Genomic DNA, 24,704 nt, shown 5'->3' with positions numbered 1-24,704 from the left:
AGCTGATAACAATGGTTATATTTGATGCAGGGGGTTGGTAGAGGGAGAGAGGAAACCATGATGTTCCAGCCCCTGGTGCCCCTTGGGCCCCTCTCCTGTGCTCTGTTGTTGAGGGCCTTATAAATAGCTCCAAGGACTGGACAAAGAGGCCAGAGACCGGTAAACAAACCTCTCAACATTTGGTGGAAATGGCAGCTCTACTGAGAGCACCCCCCCACCTCCATCCCCAGCCAGTAGAGGAGCAAGGTGGGAAACCACTCCTCCCCGGCCAGCCTGCCTGCTCCCGGCCATGCTAGGATGGGCTTCCCTTTAGCCTGGTGGACAGGGCAAGTGTCCCAGGAGGGGGCGCTCAGCCTGGACTCTGTCCTTGGATGATTGCATGGTCTTGGCAAGGCCTGTGTTTTCTTTCTGCCTCCGCCTTCTGCCATGGGGGTCACCCATTGGCTGGGCAGGGGTCTCAATACCCTTTTCCTGGCTGGCCAAGCCAGGTAGTGGGAGGTGGCGGCAGCTATGGCCAGCTGGCAGAGTCCAGGCCTGGGGCCTGCCAGGCCGCTTACAGTAACTCTGGCCCCCAGGGCCCAGCTGGGCTCTAGGCCAGGGCTGGGGAGGAGGGAGCCGGGCCTGGCCTGGGGCGGGAGTGGGTGGAAGCAGTAGAAAAGGCAATGGACAGCGGCTGGCCGGTCAGCTGCTGACCTGGGAAACGTGTCCCACCTCTGTGGGCCAACAGGGACTGAACACCCTGCCCCGGGCACCCACCACCCCTCCCACGGCTGTTGGCAGGCTGCCTGGCACCACTGCCCTGTGTGCCCGGGCTGGGCTGGGTCAGTGCCCCCTTCTTGGTGTGGGGGCAGCGTTTTCTCCCCGGAGCCAGGGAGTCTCTTTGTCCCTGGGGCAGGCCCTGGCTGGGCGCCTCACTGCCCACACTGGCCGTCTGCCCACCGCCACCACTGCTTCCTGGATCGCCTCCTCTGGCTCTGCCGCAGCCCCCTCCCTCCCAGGCCCCACTAGCTGCCAGGAGCAGCAACTCCACTCTGTGCTCCTTTACACCCTGGGGCAAGGGGGGCAGGCAGGTGCTGCCTCAGTTTCCCGTGCCATCCCTCCTCAAACCTTCGTCTTCTGTTTTCTCCCTCTCTTCTCTTCACCTCACACTACAGTGAGAGGCAGATGGGGCCCGGGAACTCTGACCCTGGTCCAGTCTGTGCTGACAATGGGGGGAGGCCAGCCTAGGGGGTTCTGGGCTGCTGGGAAATAGATGGGTGTATCTGAGTGGGATAATCACTGTATTTAAAGGGATTGAGATTCATATTCTGGGCTTGGGTCACTGGAGCTAGAATCACATCTGCATCCTGCCAGGATGGGATTTTTAAGCAGGGGAGGAGTTGGAGCCTGCAACCTGGCACCTGTGGACAACGTGTCCTTCCCCAGGTGACAGGAACAGAGGTGCTCTACACTGCCCACCTGGGGCCTGGATTCACCACAGGGCTGGCAGGGGGCTAGGACCTGGCCCAGTCCTTGCTTGTGCTGTGCCAGATGAACAAATGCTCTACCCTCCCCTGAGTGTTGCAAGCCTCTTCCTCTTTCCTAGAGCTGGGTGGAGAGGGCTTCCCACCCTGGTAACCTTCTACCCCCAGGGTGGGGTGCCCACATTTCGGGCAAGTGCAGCCTTCTTCGCTTTCCCCACCCAGGTTAGGCAATGCCCCCTTCCTGCCCCCTCCCTTCCCAGCTCCTCCCCCTCCCTAGTAAACAACAACTCTTCCCTCCTCACTGACCTTCACCTCCTTGGGACCAGGGATGTGGCAGTGGACCTGAGGGAGACAGGCATCTTCCTCCCTCCAATTAAAAAAAAAAAAGTTTCGGTCTCTTCCCTGTCACTTTGCCTGTCAAATAAATAAACAAAAATTTTAAAAAGGGATGTGTGTGCTATGGTGCAGTGAGTTAAGCCACTGCTTACAACGCCCTCACCCCGTATCAGAGCACTGTTCTGGCTAATCTGCTTCTGATCCAGCTCCCAGCTAATGCATCCTGGGAAGGCAGCAGAGGATAGCCCAAGTGCTTGGACCCTTGCCACCCACAAGGGAGACCTGGTTTCTGACTTCACGCCTGGAACAGCCCTGGCCATTGCGGGCATTTGGGAAGTGAACCAGCATATGGAAGATCTGTCACTCTCGTGTCAAGTAAACAATATTTTTTTATAAAATTAAAAGTTTATTTTCATCTAATTGAAAGGTGTCAGAGGTAGGGAGAGATCAAGATCTTCCATATGCTGTTTCACTTCCCAAATGCCCACAAACCAAGGTGAGGCCAGGCAGGAGCCAAGAGCCCAGAACTCAACCTGCATGGAAGCGGAGTAGCTGGGACTTGAACCAGCTTGGATATGGGATGTGGGCATTGCAAGTTGTAGCTTAACCTGCTGCATCACAATGTCCACCTCCTCCCTTTTAAAAAAAAGATTATTTATTTATTTGAAAGGCAGAGTTACACAGAGAGAGAAGCAGAGGCAGAGAGAGAGAGAGAGAGAAAGAAAGAGAACAGTCTTCTATCTGCTGGTTCATTCCTCAGTTGGCTGCAATGGCCAGAGCTGCACCAATCTGAAGCCAGGAGTTTCTTCCAGGTCTCCCACGTAAGTGCAGGGGCCCAAGGACTTGGGACATCTTCTATTGCTTTCCAAGGCCATGGAGAGAGCTGGATTAGAAGTGGAGCAGCTGGAACTCAAACCTGTGCCCATATGGGAAGCCGGCACTGCAGGGGGTAGCTTTACCCGCTACGCCACAGCACTGGCCCCCCTCCCCCTTCCCTCCTTCTTGTGCAAGGCACCTCAGCTCTGGGTAGGGAAGCAAGACAGGCCTGCCCCAGAGATGGAGGCAGCTTTGCCTCTGCACGGAGGTTCAGGCAGTCCCTAGGAGGGGTAGAGTAGAAGTGGGTGGCCCTCCATCCCTGCAGGGAACAACAATGGGGTGCTCTGGTCCTCTGTCACCTCGCCCCATCCCCACCAAACAAAGGTGTGGAAATGGTCCTCCTTCCCCTCCCAGCCCTCTCCACAGTTGAGAAGGAGGGTAGCACCTTTGTGTCCTGGTGGTGTGGGACAGCAGGCAGCCCTTCCTAGTCCCTGGGGAGGGGTGAGTATTTGTCCTGCCACAGTCTCCTAGGGAAAGAGGTTGAGAGGCCCCAGAGCTGGGACTGGATTTTCTCCCCTGTGCCCCCACAATAGCCCCTGGGGCATGGCCTCTGGGGACTGGTGTTTACCCTGGAGGTTTAGGATTCTGTGTGCATTGTGGGGTGGGTCAGGGTGGTGTGTATTTTGGGAGGGGGGGTCATGCTTGTGTGTGTCTAAGGAGTAGGGGTCAAGGCTGAGTGTGTGTTGGGAAGGGGATTATTGGCTTTTGCATACTGGGTGAGAGGGTCAGAGAGCTGTCTTGTCTGGTAAGGATCCCATCTAGAGCTGCCGAGGGGTTGTCAGTGGGCCTGTTTGTGTGCTGAGGCTGGGGCGGGGCAGGGTTAGAGCTTAAGGGGAGCGGGGTGGTCTTCAGATTGGATTGTGTGTTTGGGAGAGGAGCATCTCTATTTCTTATCACTCTTCTGTCTGGAGGGGAGAACTTCCCTGCCTTTTCTGTTGAAGTCTGACCAGGGGTTGTGGAATAGGCACTGTAGCTTGGGTTAAAACTTGGACAGTTGTGCCACTTGCTGTGTCCTGAAAACCCCTCTGAGCAGCCTGTTTTCCCATTTGTAAAGCAGGGGTATTACCAGAAGCTACCTGAAAGGGCTGAGAAGCAGGCAGTATCACAGACACGGTGCACTCAGCCCTGCACCTTGTACTTGACCCTGTGTGTGGGACCCAGGCCCTTCATAGCTTGGAGTTGGCGAGAATGGGGTGCAACATCTGTGCTCCTCTGTTTTAGAAACCTTAATTCCTAAGGTCCTGGGAGAGGGACATTATCCCCCACTGACAGAAGAGGAAACAGGGTTGGGGAAGTTTAGTACCACAGCAGCCAGTGTGTAGGGCTGTGAAGTGGGGGCAGGTGGGGGCTGTTTTCCACCACCCAGTAGGCAGCTTTGCCATGGGGGTTCCTGGTGTGGGGAGCCGGGAGAGGGCTCAGTGCCAATGTTGAAACCCCCTCCCCCACTGTTGATGTTCTGCCTCCAGTAGGAGGCACAAGGAAGGCCCCCTTCCGGCCCTCCCCGCCCCCCCAGCCATGCCACCCCTGCTCTGTTTTGGATCCTGAAGGCTGGAGGGAAAGAAAGATAAGAGGCCTGGGCCAGATCTCCATCCTGTCCTGGAAGCTGTGGATACAATCTGTTCACACCCATCTCCACCCCCGAATCTGCCCGCAGCAGCCCAAGGGAGCTTGCAGAACTCAGCAGGCACCCTCCCCCCCTCTGCAGACAGGCACTGAAGGAACAGAGTGTAAAAGCCACAGTTCTTATCCTGATTCTGTTTCAATTTGTAGGGTGGGGGCAGGGAAGCGGGAAGCTGGGGATGGGAGCTGGAAAGGGGGAGCCTAGACTTTTCCATCCACAGATGAGCATGTGCACCTGGAGAGTGGGGACAAGGCCTGAGGGTCTGGGGGAACTCCCGGGTAGGACACAGAGCCCTGTCCTCTGCCACTTCCTTCCCTGTGCAGTTCGGGGTCCTCCTTCCCTCTCTTTCCCTGGAGAATAAGAGGGACAGCCCAAGGGAAGGGGATGCTGCCAAGCAAAGCCTTTCCTGGGTCCAACACGCAGTCAGCCAAAGGACCTTTCTGGGGGTTTCCATGAACATGGGTGCCCTCACCTTTCATTCCCCAGCGAGTAAATGCACAGACCCCCGCAGGGCATCAGGGCAGGGTCCCAGCATGGACTGGAGGAGGAACCTAGGCTAGCCAGAACCTGAGGCATCGTGTCCAGTGCAGGCCCTGACTACACTTTGCACGGTAGCATCTAGGAAAGAGGAAGTGGTTCTCTTCTGCCAATCATTTTGGGGCAATGCCTTCCTCCTCCTCTCTCTCATGACACCGTGGGGTAGTCAAGATGGCTCTCCTGAGGTAGACTGGAGTCCGCTCTGCCCTGGCTAGGTCAGAAATAAATGTCTTTTCCTCCTCCCCATTTGGTAGACTTCCTCCAGCCTAAAGATAACCCCCTGCCTCTTAATCTTACGAGACAACTCTTCGTGGCTTTGGCTTTGGGCAGGTCACCAGCCTCCCTCTGAATCTGTTTCTTCATCTTTAAAGCAAGGCTCCTTATCTGTCCCTCGCTGGGCGAGCTGCTGTGAGGCCAGGGTGACCTCTTGCTGGTGATGGCCGCAGTGAGCTTCAAGTGCCCTTCAAGGGCAGGGATGATGGGGGTGGGCGGAGCTGGGGGACTGCCACCCTGTACTGGACCCAGTGTACACCTGGAACCAGGCCTCATAATTTCCTGTTTGTTGTCCCCTCCAGATGGGGTTGGGAACAGGACAGAACCTGGGTAGCACCAGTGGGTCCAGTTCAGCCTCATCTGCTGTGGGGCTGCAAAGCACAAAGCATTTAAGGGGGATGAGGCCTGCAGACAGCTGCTACCGAAGTCTCCCAGCCCCAGCTGCTGGCAAGAACCTTCATTTTTCCCCTCATCTCCCACTCCCCCCTCTCCCCCAGGACACGGTGTTCTGCCTTGACCTTCTCTGTGGCCTTGCTGCTGCCCAGCCCGGGCATCTGACCCCAGCTCCTCTTCTCTAGCTCCGGAAATCCTATCTGTCCCTCAAGGAACATCTTGACTGCCGCCTCATCTCAGAAACCTTCACAGATGTTCCCTGTCCCTTGCCACTCTCCCCCTCTCCTTTGAAGGCCTGTGGGTCTTTATTTTCCCGCTTAGAACACTCATCTGTCTACCGCAGAGTTATTTCCTCCCTGTTCTGCTGTGAGCTATAATCACTTGGGAGATCTTTCCCTCTTCATAAGGGAAAAGAGTCTCAGGCCCCTTAGCACCTGGTAACCGGGAGCATGAGCCTAGCACGCCAGGTGCCACATCATTTGGGAGGACAGACACCCCGGGCATGCAAGCCCTCTGCATGTTCCCCCAGACTGGTCCCCTGGCAAGACTTGCAGGACTGCAGACCTCCCTCCAGCCCCCACCCGCCTGCCTGACGGCCTTTGGTTTTGCAGGATCGGGAACTCTGCTAGTGCATAAGCCACGCACCAGTCCTGCGTGCTGCCTCCTTTCCCCACCCCTCCATTGAGTCTCCCTGTAAAACGTATCCTTCTGTCTGCTGCCTGGACAGCTGCAGGAGCTTCTGCCTGGTCTCTCTTGCTCCTCATAATCTGTTCTGCACACAGCTGCTGGAAGAGATCTATGCAGGCTGTAACTCAGCTCTTATGTGTCTTCTGCTGGGAACCTCTCTATGGCTTCTCCTGAACTTAGGATAGAATTGAAAAGCCTGCTTGCTGTGGCCTTAGCCTACCTCTTCAGCTTGCGCTTGTGTACCTTTTCCTCTTTAATTCAGTGCTCAATCCATCCCAGTGTTCTATCAGTTCCCTTGAATGAACTCGCTAACTTCTATAACCCCAGGACATTTGCACAGGCTCTTTAAAAGATTTATTTAGGGGCCAGCGATATAGTACAGCGGGTTAAGTGGCCACCTGCATTGCCAGCATCCCATATGAGCCCCGGTTCATGTCTCGGCTGCTCCACTTTGATTGAGCTTCCTGCTAATGTGCCTGGGACTGCAGAAGAAAATGGCCTAGGTGCTTGAGCCCCTGCCACTCTCTTTGGAGACCCAAATGAAGTTCCATGCTCCTGGCTTCAGCCTGGGCCAGCACCAGCAGTTGTGACCATTTGGAGAGTGAACCAGTAGATGGAAGATCTTTCTCTCTCTGTAACTCTGCCTTTCAAATAAATAAAATAAATATTTTAAAAACAAGAAGGATGCAGGAAGGGATGAAGGGAGGGAGAGAGAAATATCTTCCATCTGCTGTTTTACTCCCCAAATGGTGGCAACAGCCAGGGCTGGGCCAGGCTGAAGCCAGGGGCCAGGAACTCCATTCTGGTTTCCCATATGGGCGGCAGGGCCCAGGTACTGGACCATCTTCCGCAGCCTTTCCAGGCACATTAGCAGGGAGCTGGATCGGAACCGGAGCATCTGGGACTCTAACTGGCACTCCAGTGTGGGATGGTGGCTTAACCCCCTGCACCCCAACGCTGGTTCCCTTTTATTGGGACTACACTCCTTGGAACTCTGACCTCTTTAGTCCCTGCTGCTTATTCCCTGACCCATCAGCCTAAATAGGGTACCGACATTAATTCTCCATCAGAGACCACCACTCTACAGTACCCCTCACCTCAATCTGCAGTTACGTGTAGTGTATTATACGCATATTTGTTATCTGCTTGACTGTTACTCCGTAAGGTCTCCAAGCGCAGGCTCACCAGGGTGTCCACACGGAAGGCACTCAGGACGTGTTTCTGGAATGGGCATGACTTGGAGGGAGCACAGCATGACTGGCAGCAAGTTCAAATACCCACTCTGCGCTCGGCGGGCATGCACAAGGAGTCACTGTGGAATTACATGAGAACATATGCAGAGAACCTGGCTTCTAGAATATCCTTGGGTAGCAAGTAGATTCTCAAGGCACTAGGATACCCCCTCCATCGGCGTCTCCTCTTTCTAGGGACCTGCTCAGCCTCGGCTTTTCTTCCTACGGAACAGGCATCCCTGGGCTTCCGAGAGGAAGTCATCAGCGGGAAGGCACCAGCCTCCTTTCATCTTTCCGGCCCGTGTGGAGGGGCTGAGCCTGGTTCCCCAGCTGGGAGACACCCTGGGCGGGGCTTTGCTCGCCGGAAGCGCGCCGAGCGTCAGGAGGAGAGCCCCCCTCCGCTGTGTGTGCCGGCCGCTCGGCTGGCGGCGGGCGGTCCGAGTCACACAGTGATGTCACCGACGGCCGTCTCTTTCCGACACGGCACCCTAGCTGCTCAGTGTCACAGCCGGGGACACCCGGCACTCCGCGTTCGTGGCACTAACACCTGGCCACATGCACCCCGGCGCTGCGCGTCTCCGGGGGAGCCGGCCCGACCCGGCCGGGCCCCGTGCGCTGGCGAAGTGACGGGCAGTGGTGGGTGGGTCACCCGGAGGTGAGACGCCGCCAGGCGAGTTCAGCGAGAGTTCAGCCGCATTGCATTAGGCAAATGAGGCCGGGGCTGGGTGGGGGGTGTGTGCTAGGGGGAGGACACCGGGACCACCCCCGTCCTCCCCGCCCCATCAGCTCCCCAGCCACGGAATCACCGGGCCGGGGATTGACCAGACCACGGGGGAGGCCGGGAGCCGGAACTGGGAAGGGCTTAGACGCCCGCCCCTCTTGCGTCCTCGCCCCCGCCCGCAGACCCCTCCCCTCCCCGTACTCTGCGTGCTTCCCCTCCGGTGCCTTTTTCTCCTCCTGTCCCTCTTTTCTCCTCCCCCTTCCCAGGCTCCCCCTCATCCGCCTGTCCTCACGTCGCTTCCCTCTCTCGGTCCTGTGCGTCTCGTCGCTGCGGCTGGAACCGCCAGGAAAGGGTTAAGCCAGGGGCGGAGCCTGCGCCGAGCGGGGCGGAGCCTGCAGGGAGGGGGCGCGGCGCGCGCCGCCGGAGACCGAGCGAGCCGCCGCCGCCCCCGGCTCAGCGGAGGCGGAGCCCGCAGGGTCCCCACCCCCACCCGGAATCCTCGCTCCGGAGAAACCCGGGAGCCCCGGCCGGCAGGAGGAAGTGTTCGGTGACCCCCCCCCCCCCGCCGTGCGCCGATCCCGCCCCCGGGCTGCGGACTCGGGGAGCCGCGGTCCTCTGTCTCAGGCCCCGAGAGGCTGGAGACCGGAGCCCCTCGAGGTGAAGCCACTGAGTTCCCAGGCCTCTGTCGGGCGTTCCGTGGGAGGATCGAGGGACCCACCTCCCCGCACACACAACTTCTCCGCTGTTCACTTGGGACTGGCGCAACGACCGGCGGACTTAGAGGCGGGGGCTTCAGGGCAGGGGGCGCCCCCTGCCCAGTCGCCAGGCGGGGCGAGGGGACGTGCCCCTCGCCCCCAGCTGCTGTGCTCGGATGGCTCCGCCAGCTGAGTGAGGGAGGCGGCGCGCAGGTCTTCCCCGCCCGGACCTCCTGTCTTCGCGGGGGACGATGTACGAGAGTGTGGAAGTGGGGGGGCTCACCCCCGCCCCTAACCCATTCCTAGTGGTGGATTTTTATAACCAGAACCGGGCCTGTTTGCTTCCGGAGAAGGGGCTCCCCGCCCCTGGTCCCTACTCCACCCCGCTCCGGACTCCGCTTTGGAATGGCTCAAACCACTGTACGTACCGGCCGCCCCTCTGCCATTGTACGCCCCGGGGGTGCGGGTGGGCGGTGGTGCGTCCGTTCCTATCCGGGGAGATGGGGACCAGGAGTCGAGGTGGGGTCTTGTTTCTACCCTCACTACCCGTGTCTCTTGCTGCAATTCGGTGTCCTCGCTGGACAATTGGACTCCCCCACCCCCTCTCGCCCGCCCCAGTAATCCTGGGAGCTATTTCAGTTATGTTCGGGCTGAGGAACTTTGAGGGTTCGCTCTTGGAGGAAACATTTGTTTCTCTCGTCCGCACTTTTTCCGGGGCACATGAAGCCCAGGACCCCTTGCCGCAGTTTCTGTCTTCTTGGCTTGAAATTCAGTTGCTTCACAGCAAGGCTGGGGGCTGGGTAAGGGTCCTTGCTTTTGGGCTTGCCTGCTCCAGGGAGGAGGGCCCACCCCTCCAGATCCCACTCCTGCCAAGACCTGGGGGAGAGGCCCCCCTCCCTGTGTGACAGCTGCTGCACCCAGCCCCTGTGCCTGCGTCATGACAGTGGGTGTCAGGGGAGCTCTCCCTGTCTTTGGTGTTGACAGTGGGGTGTGGCAGGAGGGAGCAACTTCATCAGAGGCCCGTTGGCCATCCAGCCCAGCGCGCACATCTCGGGGAGGGGCATCTCGGCCATCTGGGGGTTGTCCTGGGCCGACACTTGGCGGGCATCTTCAAGGCTTCTGTCCTATAAATGGAGGGAGAAGCTGCTCTGGTGGGAAGAATCCTCCCTCCCTCTAATCCTAATCCGGTTGTCTCCTCTGGGGGATGAGTTTGTTCTTGTGGGTCTGGGGCTGGCTCTGGAAAGAAGGAATTCCTTTCCTCCCAGCCCTGCAGAGTGGCGTCCTTTTGTTACCCCATCTGCACTTGGGGGTAGGCCCAGGCCCTGCACTGTCCCTTCCTGAGAGGGGCACTGAGGAGAGCCCTGGCATCCTGCAGCCTGGGCACCTCGCCCTGTTGCCCGATGCCCCTCCGGCTCCTCTGGGATGGAGGGGCTTTGTGCACACCCAGGAGGGGTGAGCCAGGTAGTGCACACCTGGGCGTGTGCATGGCCTGCTGTGAGGCAGTACTGCTAGGTGGCTGGAAGTAGGTGCTAGGGGGTTATTGTTAGCTGGCTCAGGTTCCTTCCTCTTAACCCAGCTCTGGGCTCAGCTCTTCCCTGGAGGTTCTCCCACCCTCCTGCCTGCCAGGGAGGAGGGGAGGAGTGGGTCTCTGGGGCCCAGGGAGACTGGAGAAGGTCGGAGGGTAAAGGATTCCTAACCCCTTAAGAGATACACACACAGCCCCCCTTGGTTTAGGAAGAGACAAGGCAGACAGCCCACCTCTACCCTCCCAGCACCTCCTGAACCCTAGCCTTTCCTACTGTCCTGCCCCTGACCTTTGCCTCCAGGGCAGAAAAGGCTGTAGAAGCTGCAGAGGGGAGAAGGGAGGGTGAGTGACCGCAGGCTTTGGAAAAGGGGACAGAGATGAGGGGTGATGCCAGGACCATTCTACCAGAGCCGGCTCGGTGGGGGTAACAGGGACAGGGTCATCAGGGCTACTACACCTTCCACTGCCTTCTCCACAGGACTGGGTGGAAGCTGGGACCCGAGCCCTGGGGCTCCAGCCCGGCTCTCCCTGAGTGTCTGGTGGGGACAGCTCAGTTCTTCCTGGCACTGAACTAGAGGGGGAGGAGGGCCAGAGTGAGGCAGCCGATGACTCCCCCAACCGCTGGACGTGGGGAAGTGGGGTCTGGGGTGGGATAGAGCCACAGACCTGGGCTTCCTGTTCCTGTAATCTCTGGGTGGGGGTGTCAGTGAAGTCCCCAAGGCTGGGGGTTGGCTGTGATGGCGGTGTGGGGGCTGCTCTGAGGCACAGGAAGGAGCAGGACCTGGAGGCCAAGGTCAGGACCCAGCGCAGTATGGAGTTTGTGGGGGCAATGTTAGCCACCCTGGAAGGAGCCCGTTGGTGTGGGTGGAGGTCTCCCAGCGCCTGGACCTGCCTTGCAGCCCCTCCCTGAGAATTCTCCCCTCCCCCTTCCCCTCTGCCAAGGGTTGCAGGAGAGGCTTAGCTGTGGCAGGAGACCTTTTGGGTCTTGCAGGGCCCTGGACCTTGCCCCCCCCCCCCCGCAGTCCCCTTCTCATGCACTAGAGAACAAGGGGTGCACAGGACGTGGCTCCCCATCTGTCCCCCACCCGTCTGCGCCGCTCACGCCTCCACCCGCTCCCAGACGTCCAAGAATGTGAAGCACGTGGATGCCCGTAGTGGGGGGAGGGGGAGATGCTTATCAGCCGGCCGCTGGGCTAGGGGCCTTCTTCCGCCGCCGGGCTACACCCGGAGCCACCCCCACCCGCTTCCCAGGAGGAGGAAGGGCAGCACCGAGGGCCCAGAGCCCCCTCCCCAGCCCTCCCCGGGGGCTGTTTAGGGAGCTGCAGAGGAGAGGGCGCCAGCTGGATTGGGAAGGGGAGTCGCTGGCCGGGGGCCCGGCTGATTTCCTGCTGATCTCCTCCAGGAAACCGGCCCCTTGTGCGAGCCTGCGAACGAACGGCTCTGGGGCGTGGGGAATCCGGAGCGCTCAGCTCGCCCGGCGGCCAGGAGGGAGGTGCGGGGGAGGGGCGCCCTGGCGGCGGCGGGAGGGGACGCCTGGCTTCCTGGTCCGCTTCCAGCCCTCCGCTGGGCGCTGGAACTTTGAGCTGAGAAGGTGTGGTTCTTCTCCCGCCTGAGCCCTTCTGCAGCTGGAGAGGGATTTGTGGGCCAGGGCCTCTGGGTAGGGAGGTTAGGGGAGAGGCCGGGTCGGGCGGCCTCTCCCTGCCTCTCCCGAGTGCAGGAGTTCCTGCTGTATCCTAACTCGCGCAGAAACTGAGGGGCGCCTGGGGTCCCTCACACTTCTGCCTTGGGTCGTTTTACCTGGTCTTCCTAGGCTGCGGGCTGGAGGCCTCGGCCCCAAGCTCTGGATTCAAAGGGCAGAGCCAGAAACCTCAGAGCTGGGTTACCTGGGAGAAAGGTGGGGATATTCTCAGGCTGGGGTGTTGCAGCCTCAAGGGCCTGCGGTCAGTGGCCGGAAGGGAGGTGGGAGGTGTCACCGAGTCCGAACTGTAGCCCCTGCGTGGGTTGTCTCCCCCGTCTTGCCAAAGATCATTTTAAAAAGCACTTTCCTCCAGTTCTGCACACACCCTCTGGACTTTGCCTTAGCTCCCAATTTCTGTGTGCCTTTCCCGGGCCTTAGAGCCCTGCCTCTCCCCGGGCCCCGCCTCCCGGCCTCCACTCTGCTCCCTGCCCCCTGCCCCCTGGGTCCTGCCGCTGCTGCTGGTCTGGCTCATTTTTGGGGTGGGGCCTTGGGAGGAGGCGGGGCCCAGGGCAAAGGGTGGATTAACAAGGGAGGCCAGTGCCTTCTTCCTCTGCTTGTTGGAATGCTGAGCGGGGATTCTAGGCCATGGCTGCCCCCCCCATGTCCTTGACACCCCCCCCCCAGTCTGGATTGTCTATTGTTACTGTTTTTACGTCTTGGAAAAAGTTAGCACAACAAAGGGCTTCTTTGTGGCTCACCCCTCTGCCTCCTGGCCTCACCCAGGCCCCCCAACCCCAACCCCCCCCCCCCCCAGCAGCTGTCCTCAGGCCTCCCTGCCTGTCTGATTTGCTTGTCTGGCCTGGTGAGAATGAGATGGGGGGGAAAACCAGGGCGGTTGGGTGTGGGGATGAGGAGCTGAGGTTCTGGGAGAGGTCAGTGAGGAGTGAATCTGTGGACCAGTGGGGGACAGCATCTACTGTCCCTTTGCTGCAGGCTGGTCTCTGGGCAGGGCAGGGCTGTCAGGCTGATGTGGGCTCTGGTGCCAAGGCTGTTAGCCTGGGTCTCGGGCGTGTCTGCGGCTAAGGGGTGACGCGCGGCCGTGAGGTGTTTGAGCCAGGAGCTGTGGGCTGGGGCGTGGAGCTGGGCTGTCAGGATCGCATCCTCACCCTTCCTAGGCCTTGCACAGGTGGAGGTGGCCAGGGCTGCAGGAGAAGCTGTACGGTTCTCATCCAGCACACTGCACCCCCCACCCCTGCCAGCCCATCCCTGTTCTGCCTGGGGCGATGGCAGAGAGCCAGGCACTGGGGAGGCTTTGGTCAGTGGGGGACAGCTCCTGCTGGCTAGGTCACCCCTCCTGGCTGCCCTCTGGGGGCTGAATTAACAGGAGGGGAGGGGTGGTAACCCGGACATACTGTTGAAGCCAGACAGACAGAGCATTGATGGGAACAGACCCCCCTTTGTCATGCTGCCTCCCCTGAGGCAGGGGGCACCCAGGGTGATGGGCTTCTAGGGCTCTGTCCCCAGGTGGTCTCTCCACCTATCTCAGGGGACCCCCACCTGCTGTGCCCCAGCCTTCGGGATTCTTCTTTGTACACCCGCCTGGGTCTGCCTGGGTCCTCGGCCTGGGGATTGTTTGGGTGGAGGAGGGGCCCTGGCTGTTGGCAGAGGGGGGTGGAGGGAGGGGCAAGCGGAAGCAGAGGGGGTGAGGGAGTGGCTGGCTTTGAATATCCTGTTGACCCCCATTTCCTCTGCCCCCAGCTTGTGTCTTCTCTCCTCCCTCCTCATCCAGCCTTAACTCCTTCCTAACTTGGGGGAGTACCGGCCAGGCCACCCGAGGCAAGGCCTAAGAATAGGGCCGGACCACCTCCTCCCAGGCAGAGCCCAGTACACAACACACACCCACATCTGATGGTTTATGATCTCAGCTTTCTGTGTTGAGGACGGGGTCCTGGGGAAGTAGACGGGCGTGATGGGGTCCCAAGGCTTCCCCCAAGCTTGACTGGGGAGTCCCAGCTTTCCCGAGACCGTCCCTGCCAGCAGTAGTGAGGCTGGGAGAGGCTCTGGAGGGAGACCCTGAGCAGGGCGGGGCAGGGCATCAGGGATGGCGCCTGGTCTCTAACCGCCCCCTCCCTTTCTCTCTCTCCAGCCATTGAGACCCAGAGCAGCAGTTCGGAAGAGATAGTGCCCAGCCCTCCCTCGCCACCCCCCCTCCCCCGCATCTACAAGCCCTGCTTTGTCTGCCAAGACAAATCCTCTGGCTACCACTATGGGGTCAGCGCCTGTGAGGGCTGCAAGGTGAGACTGGGGACTCTGGGAAGGGCAGTCTTGCTTAGATAAATGGGATGTCCCCGCTGTCACGCCCTGGGAGAATTCGGTTGAGGGCAGGGGCTGTCCCTGATGCTGCTGCTCTTGCTTGTGTGTGGAAGTTGCCAGCAGCCTTGAAGGAGGAGGGGGTGCCAGCAACAGAAGCTCCCCCATAGATGAGCAGGGCTCCCCCCAAACCAGAGGCCCCCTCCTTCCCGAGCTCCCCCCGCCCCCGTCTCCATGCTCCAGCCGGCAGGGCGTGCTCCGCTCTGCCACCGCTGCCCAGGTTGCCATGGTGAGCTGGCTGCCGACCGGCTCTTGGCTGGGGACCCAGGAGGCCTGCCCCCGGCGGCCCTGCCTGCACCTCGCCATGACAGCCTGGCAGGCGGCAGTTAGGAGCGGAACCCTGCCTCGGCTTCCCCTACAGGTGCTGAGGCTGTGGGCTCCCCAGCGTCTGCATTTTTCCCGTCCTCATGTTAGGCCCCAGCAGCTCTGGGCCTGGCTGGTCCTCTTCCTAGGACCAGAGCCTCCACACCAGTTTCTCTCTCTAGATATTAGGGTTTGGAAGCTGTACAGTCTTGGGGCTCTGGGCTGCCCATCAGCTACCTGTCGGTGTGGGACACAGGTTCAGGGCACAGCTCAGGACCTAGACTGTGTGTGTCTGCCTGCTCTGTCAGGTCGTTTCTGACTTGTTCCTCATCTGTGTCCCTGGGGAGCCTGGGTGTGGGGCCTCTGACCAGCCCGGGTCCATCTCTGAGTGCTTCATGCACGTCTGTCCGGGTGGTGACTGGGTCTTGCCACCTGGCTCCTGAGCGTGTGTGAGTGCATGAGTGCCTCCGTCTCTGGCCAGCTCACGTGTCTGAGTCCAGGCTGTGGGCTCCAGATTCCCGCCTCTGTCCCAGCCAGCCCCACGGGTTACAATTCCTGACTCAGCAGCAGCCCGAGGTCCTTCTCCCTAGAGGGAAGGGGTCAGGTGTGTGGATGGAGGCTGGGGGAAGACTCCTGCCCACCTCGTAGCGCTGAGGCAGTAGCGGGCTTCTCCCAGGGGTGACTCATCGCCCCATCTTTTCTGGCCTGCTCAGGGGGGTGATGGGCGAAGGCTTGGGAGCAGCCGCTGGCCTGGCCCACTTTCCCCAGCTGCGACTGCCGGCTGGGCGCCACTCCCGCTGTGGGTGTTGGTGACCTGACTCTCCCCTCTCCGTGCCCAGGGCTTCTTCCGCCGCAGCATCCAGAAGAACATGGTGTACACGTGTCACCGCGACAAGAACTGCATCATCAACAAGGTGACCCGGAACCGCTGCCAGTACTGCCGGCTGCAGAAGTGCTTCGAAGTGGGCATGTCCAAGGAGTGTGAGTGCCACGGGCGGAGGCCGGACTGGCCGTGGGTGGGGCCCGTGGTGCTCCTGCAGGCCGGGCCGTTGGGCCCTGTGGCTGTGTGTGCACGTGTGTCTGAGCATGCGTGCTGGGGCGTGTGGCTAAAGCTGCAGGGACCTGTGAGATTCTGGCTGGCTGTGTGTGTGTGCAGGTCCAGTGTGCATGTGCGACTGGCTGTGTGTCCTTGCATGTGCGTGTGTGTGTTTTTGCTCCCAGGGTGGCCTTCTTCCGGCCCCTGCTTGGCTTCCCTGAGTCCTTTCCGAGCGTGTGTCTTAGGGGAGAGGCCTGGGATCCGAGGGGTGCTGGGTGGGTTTGGAGGGCTTTGCATAAGGATTGAAAAGCCAGGATGTGGTGAAGCTGAAGATCTGGAGTTTGAAGACAGAATTGGGACTTCTCAGGTCCCAGAGAAATGGGGTCTTCCGTTTGGGCTCAGCTGAGGCCTGAGGGAGGGAGGAAGGGAGGGAAGGGCTGGACAGGGAGACCCTCTTGTGTTGAATCATGGGTGTTGCCGTGGTGACCAGTGATTGATGATGTCAGAGATAAATGACGCTGACAGACGCCTCCTTGTCTGCGTGGCCGTTGCCATGGAGCCCGAGCCTTGGGGGATGAAGAAGGGGGAGGGGTCTGCAGGACCCCCTAGCCCTTTGTGGGGAGGGTAGTGAAGAGGGAGGTGGGGAGGGGGCACTGCGGAGAGTGGTTCTGACTCACAGGCAGTAGCCCAGACAGGAGCAGAGGGACCTGCAGTGTCCTGCTTCCTCTTGCCACAGGAGACTCGGTTGCCTTGTCCTGCCCCCGGGAAGCCATGGCTTCCTGATGCAGAGTGGGTGACAACGTGGGACCCACAGGCCCGGGACCCTTCACCTAAGGCCGTCACCTCCTCCTCCCTCTGCGCCCCCTTCCGCTCTTTTCATCGCAGCAGGATCAGGGTGGGGACCCTCTCTCCCTCCCACCAACAGCCCCCCTTCCCTCCCTCCTTCCCTTCTCCCGGCTGGCTGCTCTGTGCCCCGGAGCTGAGCAGCTGCCATTTCAATAGAATTAAAGCTTCCGAATGATAAACGTCTTGTCACAGCTGCAATTTTCTCTTCCCAAATTATCCCCCCACTCTCCCTCTCCCTCTCCCTTCTCTCCCCTTCACTTTATTGAATTTGCAGAATCGACATGAGTGATCTCCAAATTATGCCAGCGCCCCCCCACCCACTACCCCCTCCCCGGGCCCCCACCCCCACCTCCCTTCCTCCCTCGTCAGCAGCCGCCACCACTGGCCCTGTGAGTGATTGTGTGTCTGGGATAATCGGCTGGTAACGACCCCATCGCTTCTTTAAAGCCGAGCGGTGTGTGCGGCTCAGCGCCCCCGGTGATTTGTCAGCTCCCCGGCTAATGGGCCAAGAGACTGTCCTGTCGGGGCCCCCACTCTCATCCTGGGGGACCCTACTCCCTAGCCTATCCCAGGCGCCCCCAGGGACTCCTGCCGGGAGGGCTGGTGCAGATCCTACCTGGGGGCAGACCAGGCACAGAGGAGGGCGCTGCCCTCGAGTCCCTGGGGTGTGGAATGGCTACGGGGCAAGTGTGCGAGGCCACTGCAGGACTGTGGGTGTGTGCATGTGGGGCGGGTGGGGGTGGGGGCGTCTGGCTGTGTGTGGTGTGTATACCGTGTATGCGTGTGCATGGCCAGCGCCGTGACCTCCTCAGCGGGTGTCAGTCTGGTGGGAAGAGCTCTGGACAGGGCCGGGCTGTGGCCACAGCTGTCCTCCAGCCCGGCCCCTGCCCTCCACAGCTGTGCGGAACGACCGGAACAAGAAGAAGAAGGAGGCGCCCAAGCCCGAGTGCTCCGAGAGCTACACGCTGACGCCGGAGGTGGGGGAGCTCATCGAGAAAGTGCGCAAAGCGCACCAGGAGACCTTCCCCGCCCTCTGCCAGCTGGGCAAGTACACTACGGTACGGCACCCCTCCTCTGGCCCCACCGCCCTCTGCGGGGACCTGTGGGGGGCGGGGAAGTCCACAGAGGGCCTCACTCTCCCCCTCCCCCAGAACAACAGCTCAGAGCAGCGCGTCTCCCTGGACATCGACCTCTGGGACAAGTTCAGTGAACTCTCCACCAAGTGCATCATCAAGACCGTGGAGTTTGCCAAGCAGCTGCCCGGCTTCACCACCCTCACCATCGCTGACCAGATCACCCTCCTCAAGGCTGCCTGCCTGGACATCCTGGTGAGGATCTGTGCCCTGGCCTCCCAGCCATGCGGCTGCTGCCTGCCCTGGGGCCCCACCTCTTCCCGTCCCCGTAGTTAGTTAACCTCCCCGCTTGGCTGCTTGCGTCCTGCTATGCACAGCCTCCCCACTCCCCCACACGTGCGTCTCCCGGCCTCACCCCGTCTGTCCAACGGCCCTTCCATCCATCCGCCCACTGCGTCCGTGAGATTCACTGCGCACCTTGCTGGCTGTCGGGAACACTGGGGTGTTGGCCACCACCTCCCCTCCCGAAAGCTTCCGTGTGACAGGGGCAACACATACGTGAGCAGAGGTCGCGTGGAGGTGGGGAGGCCGTGGCCGCCTGCCCCCGAGGAGGCGTCCTGGAGGAGGAGGTATCGAGGGGTTTGTAGGAGAGGCACGGGGGGTCCCTGACTTGGGTGCAGGAGGCGGACAGATGGACGCACGGCCTGCTGCTGTGAGACCTGCCTGACTCGGGGGAAGGCAGAGTAGTTGGTGGAGCCCTGCATGTGGACAGGCAGGGCAGGATGTGGGGTAGTAGGGAGACTGTCAGGACCAAGGCTGGAAGGAGGACTCTGCTCTGTCGCCCCGACCGGGCCTCAGTCTGCTGGTTCCCTCTCGGCCGCCTCTGGGTGCGGAACCTGGGATCTGAGCAGTCTGACGTTTTCCTTCTGTGCCGCGGAGGAGCTGGTGGGGTGGGAGGTCTCGGGTTCTGCACGGGGGCCTCCCAGCCCCAGGCCCCAGAAGCAGGAGGCACAGTCAAGCAGGCATGTATTCACTACCCGCTCCCATGTGGCTCGTCCTGGAAACTAGCCCTCAACCCGCCACGCTCCGCACCTCCTGCAAACTCTGGCTTCCCTTAAACTCCCAGGCCCGCCCGCACCGCCAAGGCCCGCAGCTGCTCTCGCGGGCGGGGCGGCTGTTAATTAACACCAAACTCGATTCCGTGCCGCATCGCAGGGACTCCACGGCCACTTGTGGCTGCTGGCTGCCGATGGGGATGGCGCCGACCCCGATGCTTTCCATCAGGGTAGAGAACTTGGTTGGACAGCGCCACTCTGGCTGCCTGCCTGGTGGTCGTCTGGGGTGCGCTGGGCCTGGAGTGCTGGGGCTGGATCCCTACACCTGTGCGTCTTCGGCCTCCAGATCCTGCGGATCTGCACGCGGTACACGCCCGAGCAGGACACGATGACCTTCTCGGATGGACTGACCCTGAACCGGACCCAGATGCACAACGCTGGCTTCGGACCTCTCACCGACTTGGTCTTCGCCTTCGCCAACCAGCTGCTGCCCCTGGAGATGGACGATGCCGAGACTGGGCTGCTTAGCGCCATCTGCCTCATCTGTGGAGGTGGGCAGGGGCTGGGGCCAGGCCCAGCAATGGGGTGCAGCCTCCGGAGCTCCTGCGGGATGCTCAGTTGCCGCCCGGCCTGGTCCCTCAAGGGGAAACCAAGGCCCAGAGTAGCGAGGACCAGGGACCTGAGCTCTGCCCCTCTGTTCCTGGGCATCCTCCTTCTGGGGGGCTAGGGCTGGGGGCTGGAGTCAGACCACCTGGGTTCAGATTCTGCCTGGTGGTGGGTGTGACCTTGACCAGATGGCTGAACTTGTCTGAGCCTACATTTCTACAAAACGGGGCCAGTGCTGGCCTCCTGGAGTCGATGGGAGGCTAGGGGAGGTGGTGAACAAGTGTGCTCAGGGAGAGACCCACGGCTGTCAGATGCGCCACTGTTGTGATGTCTGCCCTTTGCTGCCACCAGCCCGAGGCCTGCCTGGGCATCTCCTCTCCTCCAGGATGGCGCTGCCTTGTGCTCGGGGGTCCCACCCCCACTGTGGGCCGCCCCTCCACCTGCAGCCCCTCCGTGCTCACATTTAAGAGCCTTTGTCTGTCCCCGCCGGCAGCCCAGGGACCCCCCCAGCCCTGCCTTCTGGGAGAGGCCTCTGAGAACCCATGCAGGACCACTGTTGGCTGTGGCCTGGGCAAGTGCGCCCCCCAGTGTCCGAGGCTGGAAGTGCAGCTGCTCAGGGGGTGGCCCTGTCTTCCTCAGACCGGCAGGACCTGGAGCAGCCAGACAGGGTGGACATGCTGCAGGAGCCGCTGCTCGAGGCGCTGAAGGTGTACGTGCGGAAGCGGAGACCCAGCCGCCCCCACATGTTCCCCAAGATGCTGATGAAGATCACCGACCTGCGGAGCATCAGCGCCAAGGGTGAGGCTCCCGGGCCGGCAGGGTTGCTGCACCCCCATCCAGTGCTGGGACCCTGTCGCCATCCCTGCTAGACCGAGGCCCTCAGAAGCCCCACCCCTGTCCCTGTGAGCTCTGCCATGGCCACTTCACCATTGCACGGCCCCTAGCAGGTCACCTGACAGCCGCCGGCCTTAGATTCCCACCTCGGGAGTCGGGGGTGGGGTGTCACGGAGGCGTCTGCAGGACGAAGCACCAAGGTTGGGCTCAGATCCACCGCCCTCCTGCCGCAAGCCCCTGGACTTGGGTTCTGTCACAGAAATGGGTCCCAAAGGAGGAGCTGTAGGTGCTGACCTTGCTACCCCAGTCTTCCCAGAGCGGGGCGTGGCCGGCACGCTGACCCTGGCCTTTCCCTGCAGGGGCCGAGCGGGTGATCACGCTGAAGATGGAGATCCCGGGTTCCATGCCGCCACTTATCCAGGAGATGCTGGAGAACTCGGAGGGCCTGGACACGCTGAGCGGACAGCAGGGGGGCGGGGGGCGGGACGAGGGCGGCCTGGGGCCCCCGCCGGGCAGCTGCAGCCCCAGCCTCAGCCCCAGCTCGAACAGAAGCAGCCCGGCCACCCACTCCCCGTGACCGCCCGCGCCACATGGACACAGCCCTTGCCCCACGCCCCGGCTTCTCTCTGCCTTCCTGCCGCCCATGCGACCCCTGCCAGCCCTGCCCTGCCTGTCCTCCCAGACAGAACTGGGGGGGTGGGGCAGCGGCTCTCTGGACAGAGGCCTGGGTCCGGGATGGACCGCCCACCCCTGCAGCCTGGGCTGACGGCAGGGGCAAAGCTGTGAACTGAGTGAGGCCCCCGGCCCGGGCCTGGGGCTCGCCCCCGTCGGGACAGCCGCCTGCCCGCCTCGCCACATGTTCATCACCAGCAACTTCCAGGACCTGGCCCCCGCCCGCCCGACTCACAAGCCATCGCCCCCGGCTGGGGCCCTCGCCTGCCTTGGTTGGTGACAGCGGGGTGGGCCGGGGCGGGCTTCCCTGTACATACCCCGCCGTACCAACCCCAGGTATTAATTCGCGCTGGTTTTGTTTTTATTTTAATTTTTTTTTGTTTTGATTTTTTTAAATAAGAATTTTCATTTTAAGCACATTTATACTGAAGGAATTTGTGCTGTGTATTGGGGGGAGCTGGATTCAGAGCTGGAGGGAGGGGCCTGGGGGAGGGGCGTGGCTCAGAGGGGCTCCTGCTCTCCCCCACCCCCCAGCCCTCCTCCGCCTCTTCTCCTCGGTTTTCTCCTTCAAACTGTGAAATATTGACGTCCCCAGCCCACCGGGCCCTCCTTTGTGCCCTGTCTCCCTCCGCCTGACCACTGGGTGGGGGCAGTTTCCGGCTGCCCAAGAAGCAGGGGCTCCTGGCCTACCCACCTGCCTCCGCCCGGGGACAAAGCCAGGGCCCCTGTGGACACGCTGTCTCCGGGCGGAGCTGCCTCCCTGTCAGGACCCACGTCATCCAAGCCCCCCAGCCCCCACTGTGAAGGGGCCAGCCAAGGGGACTGTGCTGCCCCCGCCCCCTGCCTCACAGCCACCAGCACCCCACGGGGCCCCCTCTCACACACACACACACACACACACACACACACACACACACACACACACTGTGGACAGTAGATGGGCCCACACTTGGCCTGAGTTCCTCCGTTTCCCTGACCTGCCCCTGCTCCCCACCTGCCCCACACCTGTGCCCCCTCCTTGCCCCGCAGGACGGGCCTACAGGGGGTCCCCCACCCTGCATCCCTACACCCCTGGGCTGGGGGAGCCGGCTCTGCCCTGCCCTCCTCGCCCCGGGGTTGGGGTCTCATCCCCCTGGAGCCCGCTGGTGCACCTGTTACTGTTGGACTTTCCACTGAGATCTACTGGATAAAGAATAAAGTTCTATTTATTCTACCTGTGCCTCCGCCTGCTACCTCCGCCCTCTCTGAGCGTCTGTGTTCAGGGCTCGGGAAGGGGTCCCAGACAGTCAGATGCGAGCCGGGGGCCGAGGGCTTGGCCAACGCACTCCCTCCAAGCTGCCCTCCCAGCCTGCCTCACGGTGCTGGGGTTGGTGGGGACCCTGGATAAGGAGGCAGACCCACCCCCCGGAGCTCTCAACCTGGGGATCACCACCACCCATGTCAGGGAGCCCCGGTGTGGGCATGGGGAGGACGGAGGAGGAAAAAATGACCTCTTCCCCCAAGTCCGAGGCAGGAATCCAGCCCCAGTTCCTGGTCCTTAGGCCAGAGCCTGGGTCTGGCCTTAGTGGCAGAGGGATTCTGTTTTGGGAGTGACCACAGACAACCTTCATGGCATGAGTGGCAGACAGCCCTGGGGCTGGGGTCAAGGGTCAAGACGGCAGCTTGGGGTGGCCTAGGAGGCCAGGCTGCCTGTCCACCTGTCTGCAGGCTCCTGTCCGCCTCTCTTGATCTTCAAGGCCACGCTGTGGGCGGGGAGCAGTGGATGAAGTTGTAGAAATCCTGGATGCTGCTGGCTGGGAGCGTGTGGCAGGCCCTGGACGGCCCCCAGAGACTGGCTCTGCCCGTCACTCACATTATGTGTCATGGCCCACAGAGGGCAAGTGCCCTTGCCCGGGTTCACACAGCAAGGTGGTGGCAGGTCAGGGCTCCCCCCTCCACCCCAGGGCTCCTTTCCTGGATGGCTGAAACCCCAGAAGTCGTTTCAGAAGGATTATCAATCACTAAGGCCAAGGTGGGGCCGGGCAGAGCAGTGTCCTTCCTCTGGCAGCCGGCAGCCATTCCCACTTGGGCCACCAGGTGGCAGCAGTTCTTTGCATAACTCAGGCTGGAGGGAGCGGCTGGAGGCGTTTTTCATCTAACCATATTTTCTTTTTAAAAATGACTTACTTGAAAGGCAGAATTAGAGAGGGAGAGATGGATAGACATTTTCCATTGCTGGTTCATTCCCCAAGTGCCAGCAACAGCCAAGGTTGGAGTCAGACCTAAACCAGGAGCCAGGGACTCCATCTGTGGCTCCCACGTGTGTGGCCGGGGCTCAGCCACTTGGGCCATCCTCCACTGCCTTCTCAGGCGCATTAGCAGGGAGCCGGATCGGAAGTGGAGCAGCTGGGACTCGAACTGCGGCTCACACGGGATGCCGGCGCCCCACGCAGCAGCCTCACCCTCGCCACCGTGACGGCCTCCGCTAAGCGGCACTTCCTCACAGTCTTTGCCACGCTTTCAGACATTAGCCGCCGCGGCACCGGCACCGCACAGGGATCGCGCACGTGCTGGGTAAGCCAGTACCTTGGCGCTCGCTCCTCACTCTTGTTAACGAATGCACTGGGATTTTTAAAAAACGATTTATTTGAAAGGTAGAGTCACAGAGAGAGGGAGAGAGAGGGAGAGAGACAATCTTCTACTTGCTAGTTCATTCCCCCAAATGACTGCAGTAGCCAGAGCTAGGGCAGGCCAAAGCCAGGAGCCAGGAACTCCACGTGGGTCTCCCACATGCGTGCAGGGGCCCGAGCACCTGGGCCAACATCTGCTGCTTCCAGGTGCATGAGCAGGAAGCCTTTCAAATGAATAAATAAAAATAGGATAAAATAAAATAGAAACTGGTACATTCGCTGCATTAAAAAACAAACATGCAAACAAACAGAAAGGAATCCCAACCAAAATTGCTGGCGTTCGCTGGGCTGTGGGCTCAGGCAACGCTGGAGCTGGTTCACCACGTCAGTGTCCAGACTCGCTCTACCGCTGCGTGTGACGACGCCTTGTACAGATTTTTATTTTACTTATTCGAGAAGCAAAGAGGCAGACAGAGCTGCCCTCTGCTGGTTTGCTCCCCAAAGATCTGCAATGGCCGGGGCTGGGAGCTCCTTCCCGGTCTCATCTGAGGGCCCCCGGCCCTGCCTCCTGGGGTCTGCAGCCGTGGGAGGCCAGAGGCAGGCATTCCGACCCCCGATGTGGGCGTCGCAGCCTCTTCCCGCGCGGCTGAAGGCCCACCCTGTGGGGGTGACAGCCCTTTACCTCGGAGGCTGTGTTGGCATTCGGAACTCCTGTCATCGAGTGCCAACACCCCCACCCCATCACTATGGCAACCAAGGCTGTGGCTGCCACATCTTCCAGGCGCCCCCCGGGCTGCGTCTTTGCTGCTGGGAACCTGGGGCTGGAGTCTTCCTCCCTGCCCCACAGCCCGCCGCCGCCCGCCGCCACCCAGCAGCTTTTTCCACGTTGCTGCTGGTGACGTTTTGAGATTCTCTGGTGTGACAGGGAGTCCTGTGCGCGTGCGCAGTCCCCCGGGCAGCAGCACCCCCCTTGCTACAGGTTAGATGCTGATGGCTCCGCCTCCTGAGCTCGGACAGTTGTCCACATCGGTTCCCCCCTCCCGCCCCGCCGAGACCACTGCTGTTGAGTCTGATCACGGAGGGCTCAGGAGGGCTCAGGGAGACTGACTCAGCGGTGGGGCTGAACGCAGTCTGGGGAGGGCACTGACCCCAGACGATGGGAATGTGGCACTGACGATGGGAATGTAGCCAGGCTTGGGACAGAGCTCGGAAGCCTTCCTGGAAGAGGTGACCCCCAGCTACAACCCTAAGGGGAAAAGTTAG

The 24,704-nt window shown here is 61.1% G+C and overlaps 1 protein-coding gene across 3 annotated transcripts in view; it reads left to right on the top strand.

Moving 5' to 3' along the window:
* RARA (retinoic acid receptor alpha) overlaps positions 1-22,045 on the top strand; it is a 43,738-nt gene extending 21,693 nt beyond the window's left edge. For 2 of the 3 annotated variants that reach the window (XM_089318032.1, XM_070060737.2), the window contains exons 3-9: positions 14,184-14,332; positions 15,550-15,691; positions 17,490-17,650; positions 17,744-17,920; positions 19,067-19,271; positions 19,966-20,124; positions 20,520-22,045. In XM_089318032.1, coding sequence (XP_089174158.1) covers positions 14,184-14,332; positions 15,550-15,691; positions 17,490-17,650; positions 17,744-17,920; positions 19,067-19,271; positions 19,966-20,124; positions 20,520-20,737 — 1,211 coding nt within the window. In that variant the 3' untranslated portion in view covers positions 20,738-22,045. Of the gene's footprint in view, positions 1-8,650; positions 9,255-14,183; positions 14,333-15,549; positions 15,692-17,489; positions 17,651-17,743; positions 17,921-19,066; positions 19,272-19,965; positions 20,125-20,519 lie in introns of those variants that run through there. The other variant, XM_002719354.6, reaches the window with a different exon arrangement.
* The last annotated feature ends 2,659 nt before the right edge of the window (positions 22,046-24,704 follow it).

The sequence above is a fragment of the Oryctolagus cuniculus genome, chromosome 17 (assembly GCF_051225735.1).
Source record: "Oryctolagus cuniculus isolate XC-2025 breed Fujian yellow rabbit chromosome 17, ASM5122573v1, whole genome shotgun sequence".
In the NCBI taxonomy this organism is placed as follows: domain Eukaryota; kingdom Metazoa; phylum Chordata; class Mammalia; order Lagomorpha; family Leporidae; genus Oryctolagus; species Oryctolagus cuniculus.
The sequence above is the reverse complement of the archived record's forward strand: the minus strand, read 5'-3'. Positions and strand labels throughout refer to the sequence as shown.